The following is a 13,449-nucleotide window of genomic DNA, read 5'->3' as shown; positions in this document are numbered from 1 at the left end:
GGCTTAGTCATGCTGGCCACATGACCCGGAAGCTGTCTGCGGACAAACGCCAGCTCCCTCGGCCCATAGAGCGAGATGAGCGCCGGAACCCCAGAGTCTGTCACGACTGGACCTAATGGTGAGGGGTACATTTACCTTTATCTTAACATCACAGGCTAATACTCTTCCTCTTTTAATATGTAACCAATTTCATTATTGTCATGATGCTTTTGCAAATGCGAGGCCAGATGGTCCTCTGAATGTCAGAGTGATGCCAGCACAATCAAAAGCACCCTAATCAATCCTAGAAAGGGTTAGAAGCCAGGCCAGTAACGTTTATTTATTTATTTATATTTTATATATACATATATAAATCTTAGGCAGCTCTTGTTTTATTTCGTTTTCAAAACCGCTCCAAGTTGCGTAGAAAATAGTGTAAAAACCAGGAACAATTTAAAAACCTTTAAGCGAAAAGCCAAAGATGGAGGAAAACATACACATGCACTCTCGCACGATAATATTAGTAAATTGCCAAAAACAGGGAAGAAGAAAGAGGTAGGAGAAACCGATCAATAGTGAAGCAGCCTTTAGAATGTTTTCCTATGAAATGGTGTGGTATTGCTGTTGAAGTGAGTGACTTCAGGATTTCAACAGTGTTGCTGTGTGGGGGGGGGGGGGAGAGAGAGACTGCAGCCTTCATGAATTAAAAGTTGTCATCTGCTGGAGAAAGGGATATAGCGATGAGCAGCGTTTGTGAAAACAGGTGTTTACTAGACCCCCAGTAATAATAATAATTGATCTTCCTAGAACTGTAGACTTGGAAGGGATACAAAGGGTCATCTAGTCCAACCCCCGGCAATGCAGGAATCGCAACTAAAGCATCCATGGGAGGTGGCCCTGCAACGTCTTCTTATAAACCTCCAAGCAAGGAGAGTCCACCACCTTCCGAGGAAGATAGTTCCACTGTCAAACAGCTCTTTCTGCCAGAAAGTTCTTCCTGGTCTTTAGTCGGAATCTCCTTTCTTGTGAATCCATTGGTTCTGGTCCTTCCCCCATCCAGAGCAGGAAAAAGCAAAGGGCTGCCATGTGGAAGATGGAGCAAGCTGGCTTTCTCCTGCTCCAGAGGTTAAGACCCAAACAAATAGCTTCAAGTTACAAGAAAGGAGAATCAAATGAAACATCAGGAAGAACTTTCTGGCAGTAAGAGCTGTTAGACAGTGGAACAGTCTCCCTCAGGAGGTGATGGGATTCTCCTTCCTTGGAGGTTTATAAGCAGAGGTTGGAGCCATCTGTCATGGATGCTTCAGCTGAGATTCCGGCATTGCAGGAAGTTGGACTAAGTGACCCTTTGTATTACTTCCAAGTCTACAATTCTAAGATTCTATCATTAATGGCTTCTCCCAAAAGGGGCGTGGCCAGCAAGAGAATTCTCAGTTGGCCCTGCCCACCTCTTCTAGTACCCAATGAGGCGGCTCTTGTCTGAGGACATCCAGAATTCAGGAACCAGCGCCAGGCTCACAGCTCTTGAGCTATTGCTCCGAATAGCTCTGAAAACATAGGCATTATCCGCAGCTTACAAAAAGGTCTGTGTCTGTCACACACACACAAAATACACACGGCCAGCACATCTTTGAGAGCCACATTAATTCTCAGAGTATTAACAAGGCCTTTTCCCCCAGATGGGTTTTCTCGTGTCTGTTCAGTATGGCTCTCTGGGTGAAGCTTTCCCCGCAGGCCTGGCACCCGTAGGGCTTCTCTCCCGTGTGGATCCTCTGGTGCCTGAGCAGCACCTCTTTTTGGTTGAAGCTCTTCCCGCACTCGGGACACTCGTACGGCTTCTCCCCTGTGTGGATCTTCTGGTGCCTTACCAGCGAGTCCCTCCGGCAGAACTTCTTCTCGCACTCGGGACACTCGTACGGCTTCTTCCCCGTGTGGATCTTCTCGTGCCGTATCAGGCTCTCCCTCTGGCTGAAGCACTTCCCGCACTGAGGGCACTCGTGAGGCTTCTCCCCTGTGTGCGTCCCTCGGTGCCGGACGAACCCTTCTCGCCCGCTGAAGCTCTGCCCGCACTCGGAGCACTGGTACACCTTGGGCCTCGCGTGGATCCTCTGGTGTTTCGCCAGGTAATTCTTCTTCTGGAAACGCTTCCCGCACGCGATGCACTCGTAAGGCAGGGCTGCGGAATGGACACTCTGGTTTGCAACCAGTCCGGATTTGCATCGGTACCATTTCCCGCCTTTCGAGTACAGAAATTTATTCACCCGTGCATGTCTCGAGGTTTCCTTCACTGCTCCGTGACTTTCTGCCACTTCGTTTAATTCACCCCATCCCTCCGCCGGCTTTCTCCCCCATCGCTCGTCAGATTCGCATCCTTGCTCATGAATCTCGGCCACCAGAGAAGCCTTCCCGTGGGATATTTCCAGCGACATGCTGTAGATTTCATCCGGCTCTCTGCCTCCTTGCGGAGGACTCTCCTTCTTGATTTGAAGTTCTTCATCATCTGCAAAGAGAGATAACAGAGACAATAATTCTGTTCAAACTGACAGTCCTTAAAAAATCCTTTTTGCTAGGAATAATGGGGATGGAGATCCTGAGAAAGCTGACTAATTTATTTATGTACGTGACAACAGCAGCTAGAACTTCATATGCACAGGGGAGGAAAGAGGAAGGATTACCAACGAAGAAGGAATGGCTTACGAAACTGATGGACTATGCTGAAATGGCAAAATTAACTGCCAGATTAGGAGGACATAATGATGAAGTGTTTAAGGAGGATAGGATTTATCTATCAGTGTCACCCATACATAATCTCTGGCAGGATTCGAAATATAAGCAGTGGATTAATGAAAGAACTAGAATTTAGATAGTAAAAACACATGTGTTGTAAACAGTTCAGAAAATGGTGTCAAAAACAAGCATCAGGAAAGGGTGGGTAGGAAGTCAATTGGAAACTTTATGGGGGGTTTTGTACAATATTTTTGAATATTTTTGGAGATCTAATAAAAATTATATACAGTGGTACCTCGCAAGACGAAATTAATTCGTTCCGCGAGTTTTTTCTTCTTGCGAGTTTTTTGTCTTGCGAAGCACGGTTTCCAATAGGAATGCATTGAAAATCAATTAACGCGTTCCTATGGAGACCGCCTTCAGACCAGGCGGGGGGAGAACGGCAAGCTCCGGGGACAGAGGTGAAGGCGCAGCGCTCCTTCGCCTCTTTCCTCGAACCTCTTCTGTAGGCAGGCGGGGGGGAGAAGGGCTTTTCTTCCCACCGCCAGCCTTCAGAAGGCTGTTCTGAAGCCTGGCGGTGGGAAGAAAAGCCCTTCTCCCCCCACCGGCCTTCAAAAGAGCTTCGGGAAGTCCGGCGGGGGTCCAAGGGCTTCCCTCACCCCCTTCGCTGCTATCCCCGGAGCGCTTTTAAACGTGGGCGGTAGGAGGGAAGCCCTTGGACCCCCGCCGGACTTCCTGAAGCTCTTTTGAAGTCCGGCGGGGGTCCAAGGGCTTCCCTCCCCACCGCCAGCCTTCAAAAGAGGTCCGGGGACAGCGGGGAAGACGCGCTGCGCTTCCCCGCTGTCCCCGGAGATTTCCCTATGGGCTTTCGTCTTGCGAAGCAAGCCCATAGGGAAATTCGTCTGGCGAAGCACCTCGAAAAACGGAAAACTCTTTCTTCTTGCGAGTTTTCCGTCTTGCGAGGTACCACTGTATAAAAAAGAATCAAGAATTCCTGTCATTACCAACGTTCAGAGTGTGGGTACATTCGTTTTATGCTGCTAAAATGCTACCATCCACACACAAGGGAGCAGAGACAGTAGGCTCGTGCATGATGTCACAGGGAACCTGTTTTTCCAAGCATGGTGTGCAGAAATCCCAACGATCAGCTCACTGTCTCCGGTTGCAAACTGTTGTGAACAGGGCTTTTCAGATGTCCCCAATCAGCTTATTGGCAAGGGAGGCGATTCCTCTCCCCCCCCCCCCCAGTTTGCATCATGAGCCAGTATGCTGGACTAGGACTTGGGAGATCAGGGTTTGAATCCCTACTCAGCCAAGAAGCTCACTGGGTGACCTTGATCCGGCCAACATCTCTTAGCCTAAGCAACCTCACAGGGTTGTCATAAGAATTAAATGAGAAAGTGGGAGGAAGCTGCTGGGGGGGTGCCTATACATATAGTAAATGTTAAGTTTAGGATCCTTGCAAACAGTAAACCAGCACAACAGACAAAGGAGGTTTTTTCTCTTTGATGTGTTAGATTTCTTCCTGCAGGTCGGTGCTGGCTCACTCATTTTATAGAGGGAAGTTTTTAGTGGTTTGATGTTTTATCGTGCTTTTACTATTCTGCTAGGAGCCAGCTAGAGTGGCTGGGGAAACACAGCCAGATGTACGGGGTATAAATAAATATTATTATTACTACTACTACTACTACTACTACTACTACACGGGACCTTTAAAAAATGACATTTCCCCACGCAGTTTGAAGTGGTACAGTCTGTTCAACCACCTCAGAATTCTCCCATGTCATTCTGACATGTGAATTGGCTGAAGAAGCCATGTGGGTGTGGTCAACCGTGTGGAACTTTCCCGGCCAATCAGCACCCAGGACAAGAAAAGCAGGAAGTGGCACATGGAAAAACAGGCACAATGAAAGCAATCCCAGGGTGTGTGATGCACCCCTCTGTTACCACCCCCTCCCAACTAAGCCCCGCCCTGCCTTTAATACCCCTCCCCTTTACCTGAGATGCTTTCTGCAAATACCTCGCCATCCTCAGAGTCCTGGATGAAACCCATGTCTCCTTTATCCATTTGGGATACAGCCTCTGGTTTGGGAATCACAAACCCTCCTTAGAATAGAAACAAAGATAAAAGGAACATTGAGAGAAATAGTCATTGATTGAACGTTTTGCAGGACAAAGAGTATTTGTGGATTCCAACCTAAAAAATTTCAAAATAAACTGGTTTATGAAACTGATGGACTCTGATGAAATGGTGGAAATTAACTGCTGGACTAATAGGACATAATGACGAAGTGTTTAAAAAAGAATGGAGGCCATTGATGGATTATCTATCAAAATATCACCTATACATGAAGTCGCGGGCAGGATTTGAAATGTAAGCAGTGGGTTACTGAAATAATTAATGGTAGTGAAGTTTAGATAATAAAAACAGACTTATTGCAAAACAGCTAATAAAAAGAAGAAAAAACAAACATCAGGAAAGGAGCAGTGGGAAGTCAAGAAGAAATCCGTTGAAAAATAATTTTTTGTATATGATGATAAATGGTTTGGAATATTTTTGGAGATTCAATAAAATACAGTTTTAAAATAAGCACAGAACACTTTCTACTCAGCCTGCTGGTTGGGATTAAGCAGAAGCAGTCGCAGAATGAGATCCTCAGTCAGCCAAACCCTGTTCCACTGTACTCCATTTCTTTCATCCTCCAGTTTTTCCCCCTCACAAACAGCCACCCAGCATTCCATGACCAATGAACACGGTCAATCTTCATTAGATTGGCTTTTTGTGTGTGTGGGAGAGGGGGTCTCTTCTGAGGGGCTCCCCCACCCACAAAGATGTTTCGTGCATTGCAAATCTTGGGGCATTACCCCAAGTTTACCAATGCTTCTCTCTTCTGTATGGATGGGCCTGTTTCAGTTGCATTAGGATCCCACCTCAAACCATGAGCTTGCCATTAGGATATAGGATGAGGGCAGGGAGGAGGGTGCGTCAGAGTCCGCCAACCCAAGCCCAGTTCCAACAGCCTTGCGGGGCTCAAGGCAACACCCTGTTCTTTTCATGGAGGGATCGTTTTATTGATTGTTGTGGAAACTGCTTTGTGACCATCTATAGTGAAAATTAGGGACGCGGGTGGCGCTGTGGGTTAAACCACAGAGCCTAGGGCTTGCCGATCAGAAGGTAGCGGTTCGAATCCCCGCGAAGGGGTGAGCTCCCATTGCTTGGTCCCTGCTCCTGCCAACCTAGCAGTTCGAAAGCACGCCAAAGTGCAAGTAGATAAATAGGTACCGCTCCGGTGGGAAGGTAAACGGCATTTCCGTGCGCTGCTCTGCTTCGCCAGAAGCAGCTTAGTCATGCTGGTCACATGACCTGGAAGCTAGACGCCGGCTCCCTCAGCCAGTAAAGCGAGATGAGCAGGGGTCCCTTTACCTTTACCGTGAAAATCGGTCAGTAAAGAATTGGAAATAAATAAAACGTGTTTGTTCTCCCCCCCCCACCTTTTTCATTATTATATTTTGATGCATTAAAAAAATAAACTCAGATTCTCTCTTCTGCCACGTTCCATTAATACAGGGCGAGGACTTCCTTACCTAGAGAGCTGATGTCCTCAGAGTCCTCCTGCATGACTTCCCAATGCATGGTTCCTTGACTGGTGTTCAGCACTGCCCACTCAGCACTGCCCAAAGCCACAGTCACCTCGTTCAAATTCACACTTCCCTGGAACGATAAAAGTATCCCCTACATTCCTGCATTGTCTTGGGTTGGACCAGATGACCTTTAGTGTCCCTTCCAACTCTACCACTCTGTGATTCTAATAGCTGTATAATTTTGGAGACTGGCCCTTTCCTCCTCTCCATTATCTCTCCCCACTGTCAATACTGTAGGCTCATTGAGGTATAGGCCCACCTGGTTTGCCTTGTTCTGCCTCAAATTAGATCATGGCTGCAAAACATCAAGCTCAGGGGCCAAATGCAGCTCCCAGGACATTATCTGGCCCTCGGATGTTTCCCCTCACCAGCCCTGCTTCATGCCTTCCTCAAGTGTTTTTGGTTTCTTGGAATGTGCCCTTGAATTCTTGCTTGCATGGATGAAAAACGGTGTGTGGGGTGTGGGTGTGTGGGTGTGTGCACGCGCACGTATGCATGCACATAAGCATGTGTGAACATACAGATATAGTCCTACTCTCCAAATGGTAAAATTCACACTTGTTACTCCATTCACTTTTGCCTCTGGCCCTACTGCTGTGTGGCTCCTGGAAAGTTGCCCAGAAGGAAATGTCGCCCTCTGGTCAAAACTTATTTCCCACCCCAGAACCTCACATACCTCAGAAAGCTCAGTGTTGACTATTTCTTGTTCTTTGGGAGGAAGCACCGGACTGGGATGACTTGGCGACATTATTCCGCTGGCTGTAAACGAGGGGAATGTTTCAGATACCAATAACAGTGATCGAGTCAATTTCTTATCCGCCCTTCCTGATAAGGTCCTGGACAGGTTGCAGTGATTAAAAACCCACTAGGAAAATAAATTTCAACAGGGCTTTATTCAGCTGAAACTCACTGGGACGTTAATTGCCATTATAAGAGAACAAGGGAGGCGTTCATGGTGAGTTCCAGCACCGATTTTTCTTGAAAATCAGCACTGAGTTTAAAACAAATTACAGTCAGAAGCTATATAATGAAGGAGCCAGAAACAGCTCTGAGAGTAAGGCGTTCCACAATCTTGGGGATGCTAGAGAAGGCTCTCTCTTGGGCTACCCCACCCTGAACTTCTGGGATGAGCAGAACTACCAAGAAGGCCCCCTCTGCTTATCTTAACACCCGGGAGGGTCTGTAGGGAAAGAGGTCGTCTCAGATATTTGAGGCCTAAGTCAAGTAGATATTTGAGGCCTAAGCTCCTTGAAACAAACTGGCAACCGGTGGATCTGTTTTACAAGGCAGACATTTTGTTCCTTAGAGTGGAGGCCACATGGTAGCTAGCCCCTCTTTGCTGCACTCTGAGCCCAGAAATAACCAGCACAGATGTCATAGGAGTGCCAAATGGAACCCAAGCCATCTTTGTTTGTCCCCTAAAATAGCCTTCTCCAACCTAGTGGGCCTCCAGAAGTTGCTGGACTCTAACTCCCATCATCCACAGCCAGCATGGCCAGCAGTGAGGGCTAATGGGACTTGTAGTCCTTCAATATTTGGGGGAAGCCACGGCTGTCTTTCAGCCGTTGCTAGTTTTCTCATCGCGAGATCCTCTGAAAAGCCGCAGAGGGATCCCAGGAATCCAGTTTGAATAAATGCTGTGCTAGCCCAATGAATCCTCACCCAGCGAACAGAGGTCTTTTTCTGCTTTCTCATCAGCCTCTATGTATATTTGCCTCTGAGGTGCCCCCTTGGCTCCTGAGGGGTTCGTGGGCACTTCCTCCGCCGGCATCTGAAAAAGAACAACACAGATCCCACTCAGGATGGGGAAGACGCAGGAGGGCTTGGAGGTGGACAAAGCAAATAACTGAAGGGGGCACAGGGAAGCTTCTTACAAAAGGGGGGTGGGTCAAATGAGAAAAGCGCCTGGGCATTTTGTGTCACCTCTATTGCTTGTGTGGTGCATATTGAAGGCCTTCCTTGTTCAACCATCCTTTCAAGTGCAGATTTTTACCCCAGCCTATATCCATATTGGATTTGAAATAGTTTTTTTATTCCTGCTGCTGGAAGACGATGGAAGAGTGTGCCTTGGTAGGTGAAGTCAAACTGATGGAGAGTTACAGCACCTACTGCAGTGTGGAATTGTTCTTAATTGCTTTCGCACGTGGAATTGTTTTTAAATTATTTTTATCATTGAGGTATTTTTTGGGAAAGCAATTCATAAACGGCATGAAAAAAGGAGCAAAAGATGAGCTTGCCCAAGCCTCTATGACACACTGGGTAACAGATATACTGTAGGACATAAAACAGATTTTAATCTCTGGGAAAATCTTTGAAAAAGTGATTTGAAGTTCACAGCATGTTATTCTTTGAAGGAGAACTACTCAAAAATGATTTACAGATGGTATTTAACTCTGAGTAGGCTAGTTAAGATGTATAAGACTGAATCAGATAAGTGCTGGAGATGCAAGGAGGTTGAGAGAACGTTCTTTCATATGTGGTGGACTTGTAAAAGGGTAAAAGAGCACTGGGAAATAATCCAAAATGAACTGAAAAAAATGTTTAAAAGTACTTTTCCCAAAAAACAACAACAGAGTCCTTTTTGTTGGGGATAATTCAGACAGAAATCCCGAGGTGTCAGAAAAGATTATTTATGTATGCCATTACCGCGGCCCGTGTTTTGTTAGCCCTAAAATTGAAAATGAGCTAGATCCCAACCAAAGAAGAATGGTAGCTTAAATTGAGAGATTATGTGCAGCTTGCAGACTTGGCATATAGAATAAGAGAACAAGACGAGCATACGTTTAGAGAAGATTGGAAAAGGTTTATTGAACATATGGCGGGAAATTGTGTTCACTTGAAAATGTTGGCAGCATTAAGATAAATTCAACAGTGTAAATAAGCTTTGATGGATGTAATAATGGAATACGGAATGGTTTAGTTTATATAAAATATGCAGGGATTTATGGTATGCAAAATGAACCATGGAAAGAGAAGAAGGGAAGTCGTTGATAATTTAAGGATGTTTAAATGAGTATTCAAAATTGTAAAACAGAAAATTTAATAAAAAAAATTATAGATAGATGGATAGACAGACAGCACAGCTTTCACAAATGCAAAAAACTTTCCTCTGTTCTTTTTGGTTGAAAGCTGGGAATTATGGTTTGTTTTGGGGGCTGGAAGTGGCTGTTCTCCCTGCTACTTCCCCCGTTATATAAACTGTCATGGATGTCCCATGTGCTGGCTCAAGGTATTTTGCTGCCTGAGGTTAAAGACTAGAAGAGACTTCCATATGCAAGCCTGAATAGCTGTTGAATTTTAGTTGAACACTGGCAATTGAACATTACTGAAGCAGGAAAAGTTGTGAGAAGACACTACTATTCCCCTCACGCAGCTACAATTTCCAGGTGACTTTAACAGTCAGGCTCTCTTCCCATGGAATGCTGGGAAATGTGGCTCTGTGAGGGGAATAGGGTCAGCACCCTCAACAAACAGTTCCCAAGGCTCACTGGGGGAAGAAGCCATGACGGCTTAAAATGATACAAAACTGCTTTAAAACTACAGGGCAGATGGGGCCCCATTCAATTATTTTAAAACCAAGTAGCACAGGGGTGGGGAGCCTGCGGTCCTTCAGCTGCCATTGGACTCCAACTCCCATCATGGCCAATGGCTGGGGACAATGGGAGTTGCACTTCGGAAGCATCTAGAAGGCTAACGGTTTCCCTACACCTGAATTAAACGGCGACATGCATTAAAACCTCACCTGCCATTTCCAAGCCTTGGCCTCTTGGGGACTCACCAGGAACTCCTCTGCCGCCATCTGGGTGCTGGTGTCTGGGTCCCAGGCCCTGATCCTGCTCTGCATTTCCTGGGGCAAGATGGCCAGGAACTGCTCCAGGATCAGCAGCTCCAGGATCTGCTCCTTGCTGCGCCTCTCCGGCTTCAGCCACTGATGGCAGAGCTCCTGGAGCTGTCCATAGACCCTTCGTGGGTCCTCGACTTCTTGGTAGCGGAACTGCCGGAAGTGCTGCCGCAGCGCCTCCATTCTACTGGCTTCCCCTCGCAAGATGGCGGCCTTCACCTTCCTGTAGTCCTCCCTCTCGGCAGCTTCTAGGCCGCTAAAGGCCTGCTGGGCTTCTCCGCTGAGAGCCGGCAGGAGACGCGCCGCCCAATCTTCTCGAGGCCATTGGCAGGCTTCAGCCACTTGCTCAAAGGAAGCCAGAAACGCCTTGGCATCGTCCCACGGCCCAAGCTTTGACCGTGGTGGGCTTCCCCATCCTAGGCGATGGGAGTCCAGGGCCTTCAGGAACTCCTGACACTGGGTTGCCCATTCCTCAAGCTGCTGCTTGCCATTTTGCAGCGCTGCCTGGCCCGGTAACTCCTTCAGGCATGCCATCGTGACGCCATGTGGTGGTGCTTGGCCTGCGGGTTCTAACCTCTCCTCCATCTTGGATCCTTGGTGTCCTCTCTCTGCTTCAGGGTGGGGGGGATTGGGACGAATATCCCACACTCGTAACGTCAAATTTTTGTTTCGGGTCTGTGGCTATACAGACAGGTTCAGTTCAAGGAGGAGACCCTACAGCATTTTGCCGAGACTTTCTCTGACGGTATCCCCTGGGTGTCTTTCTGAACGGCAAGTGGGACCGGTCCCTGCAGAGAAGAAAAAGAACAAAACACCAAAGGGCATAAAGAAGGAGCCATTTTGGCAAATTGTGGCACTATAAAATTTAAAACACCACAATTGCCATAGTGGTTGAACTATCAACCCCTCTTCCCAAGGAACTCTTAAGATTTGTAGGTCTGTGAGGGGAACTGGGGTCTCTCTGAACCGCTCCCAGCACCTTCAACAAACTACAGCTCCCAGAATTCCCTGGGAGGGAAGCCATGACAGTTTAACGTGATTATCATAGTGCTTTCAATGTATAGTGCCATTTACAACATGTGCTCAAGTCCCAGAAGCTGGGGAAAGAGAAGCCTGATCAGTCTCAGACTCAAATTCCCCCTCCCTGATGTTGATGGACTACAACTCCCATCAATTTACACTGGTTATTCCAACCACCTTTCCCCACAAACAGTGTCTGTTTTTGCCTTGCTCCCATCTCCTACAACCGGCATATGGCCCTCCGAAGGCTGCCTGGAAGGGAATGCGGCCCTCGGGCTGGGAAAAGGTTCCCCACCCCTGCTGTACACGCTTCCCCTGGGAGTAGCAGTGGTTAGAGTGTCCGACTAGGGAGATCAGGGTTCGAATCCCCCCTCAGTCATGAAGCTCACTGGGGTGACCCTGGGCCAATTGCACTTCCTAACCTACCTCACAAGGTTGTTGTGGGGATGAAATGAAGAGGGAAGAACCATGTGCAGCACCTTGCGCTCCTTGAAGGAAAAGGTGGGGCAGAAATGCTGGTGTGGCCTTTGAACCGCAGAGAGAAGAGCCCCCAATTCAAGGTTTGGGGGTAACAGCTTCTAGATCAGAAGACGGGGTTCCCACAGCAGACCTGGCCAGCCACTCTGCGCATGTTGTTTCCAAACCTGCAAATCGACCATTGCCACAAGCTCGAAAGGTGCGGGGTTGCAGCGGGGGCTTCTACCCACCCACCCCCGAACCTAGTTGGAAGCCCAACTTTCCCAGTCGCTCCGCACGCAGCCCGGAGAGGTAACACATCTTTGCAACTCTTCCTTGCTGCATTTTCTCTGATCTGCACCAGCTCCCACCACATTTCGGCCAAATCCGCCCCTTTAAAACTCACCTTTTTCTCGCAGCCATTCAAAAGCAGGCATCCGACCCTCTCAACAAAGCAGGAAAGAGAAGGGGAGGGAGAAAGAGAGAGAATTATTACACCACTTCCAGTTCCACCCCCCTTCTCAAATTTCCCAGGAATCTGAGTTTAACCCTTTCCATCAATACTTTCTCTCTCCCTCCATCACTCTGGGACGACAGGAGAAGGTTGCAATCCGGATCAGGCCAAACCTTAGCTGGGGTGGTTGGCGTTTGCAAGCTTTACTTTCCCGGGAAAGCTGCATTTAAGGCCGAATCGGGCTGCCACGCTTTTTAAGGAGGAAGGTGGCAAGAGGCAGGGAGGAGGCTGCAACACAAACGCGCTTCTTACTCTATTTCCGGTCCCCTTTTGAACCGAGGGAGTGGGGAAAATCGCGTTCCCACCGCCGATTCAGATGAAACTGATCAAATGTCTCTCTGTGTCTTTTTCATTAAATTGTAAGATGGGAAGGTGCCTTCATCCATTGGGCCCATCCAGCCCACTATTGCATGCACTGACTGGCAGCAGAGGTTCTCCAGAATTTTAGGCGAGAGTCTCCTTGACCTCCCTCTCCTGGAGATGCCAGAAACAGAGACATTCTGCATGCAAAGCAGATGCTCTGACCACTGAACAACACAGCCCCATTGCAAATAGCAATTTGCATTTGATGATCTGGTCTAAAGAAGCTTCTGCTCTTAAAAATGAATTATTGTTATTATTAAGCTGTTACGCCCTAAAGGTGCCACAAGACCCTTTGCTGTCTGCTCTTGCTTCATCAGAGACTGGTAAGGTCTGGAATAGCCCTCAGATGTTTTTGCAATTTTAGGCTTGCAGGCAAGGGAAGTCAAGTTAAGAGTTCCCTGCAGTTCCACCAGTATTTTCTTATTTACAGTGGTACCTCAGATTACATACGCTTCAGGTTACAGACTCTGCTAACCCAGAAATACTACCTCGGGTTAAGAACTTTGCTTCAGGATGAGAACAGAAATTGTGCTCCGGGGGCGGCGCAGCAGCGGGAGGCCCCATTAGCTAAAGTGGTGCTTCAGGTTAAGAACAGTTTCAGGTTAAGAACGGACCTCCGGAACTAATTAGGTACTTAACCCGAGGTACCCCTGTATTTCGTAAAATTCATACACTGCTTGATTGTAAAACAAACAAGCAAACCTCTAAGTGGTTTTCAAAAAAATATAAAATAAAAAAATTCCCAATAAGAACAACAATAATTTAAGACTTTGAGTAAGTTAAAATAACAATACACTAAAAACAGATTAAAGCTCTCCAAATATTTTGGTAGGCTTGCCTAACAAATCTGTTTTTATCAGGCACTAAAGTGAGCACAGTGAAGATGCCTGCTTGGTCTCAACAGGCA

At 47.3% G+C, this 13,449-nt stretch overlaps 1 protein-coding gene across 4 annotated transcripts; it reads right to left on the bottom strand.

The window, feature by feature from the left end:
* Nucleotides 1-309: 309 nt before the first annotated feature.
* LOC128409015 (zinc finger protein 586-like) lies at nt 310-12,664 on the bottom strand. 4 transcript variants are annotated; one of them, XM_053379170.1, is made up of 9 exons: nt 12,432-12,664; nt 12,072-12,110; nt 11,636-11,853; nt 10,091-10,977; nt 8,011-8,119; nt 7,025-7,107; nt 6,292-6,418; nt 4,705-4,812; nt 310-2,479 (listed from the first exon to the last, which is right to left on the bottom strand). In XM_053379170.1, exons 4-9 carry the CDS (start codon nt 10,772-10,774, stop codon nt 1,629-1,631), a joined length of 1,962 nt encoding a protein of 653 aa, XP_053235145.1. In that variant the 5' UTR covers nt 10,775-10,977; nt 11,636-11,853; nt 12,072-12,110; nt 12,432-12,664; the 3' UTR covers nt 310-1,628. The 4 variants fall into 4 exon arrangements, with proteins under 4 accessions (XP_053235145.1, XP_053235146.1, XP_053235144.1 ...); XM_053379171.1 differs by lacking the exon at nt 11,636-11,853; XM_053379169.1 differs by lacking the exon at nt 12,432-12,664 and having other exon boundaries at nt 12,072-12,425.
* Nucleotides 12,665-13,449: the final 785 nt, after the last annotated feature.

This window comes from Podarcis raffonei, chromosome 2, assembly GCF_027172205.1.
Source record: "Podarcis raffonei isolate rPodRaf1 chromosome 2, rPodRaf1.pri, whole genome shotgun sequence".
Classification (NCBI taxonomy): domain Eukaryota; kingdom Metazoa; phylum Chordata; class Lepidosauria; order Squamata; family Lacertidae; genus Podarcis; species Podarcis raffonei.
Note: the sequence above shows the minus strand (reverse complement) of the source record. Positions and strands in the feature narration are given on the sequence as shown.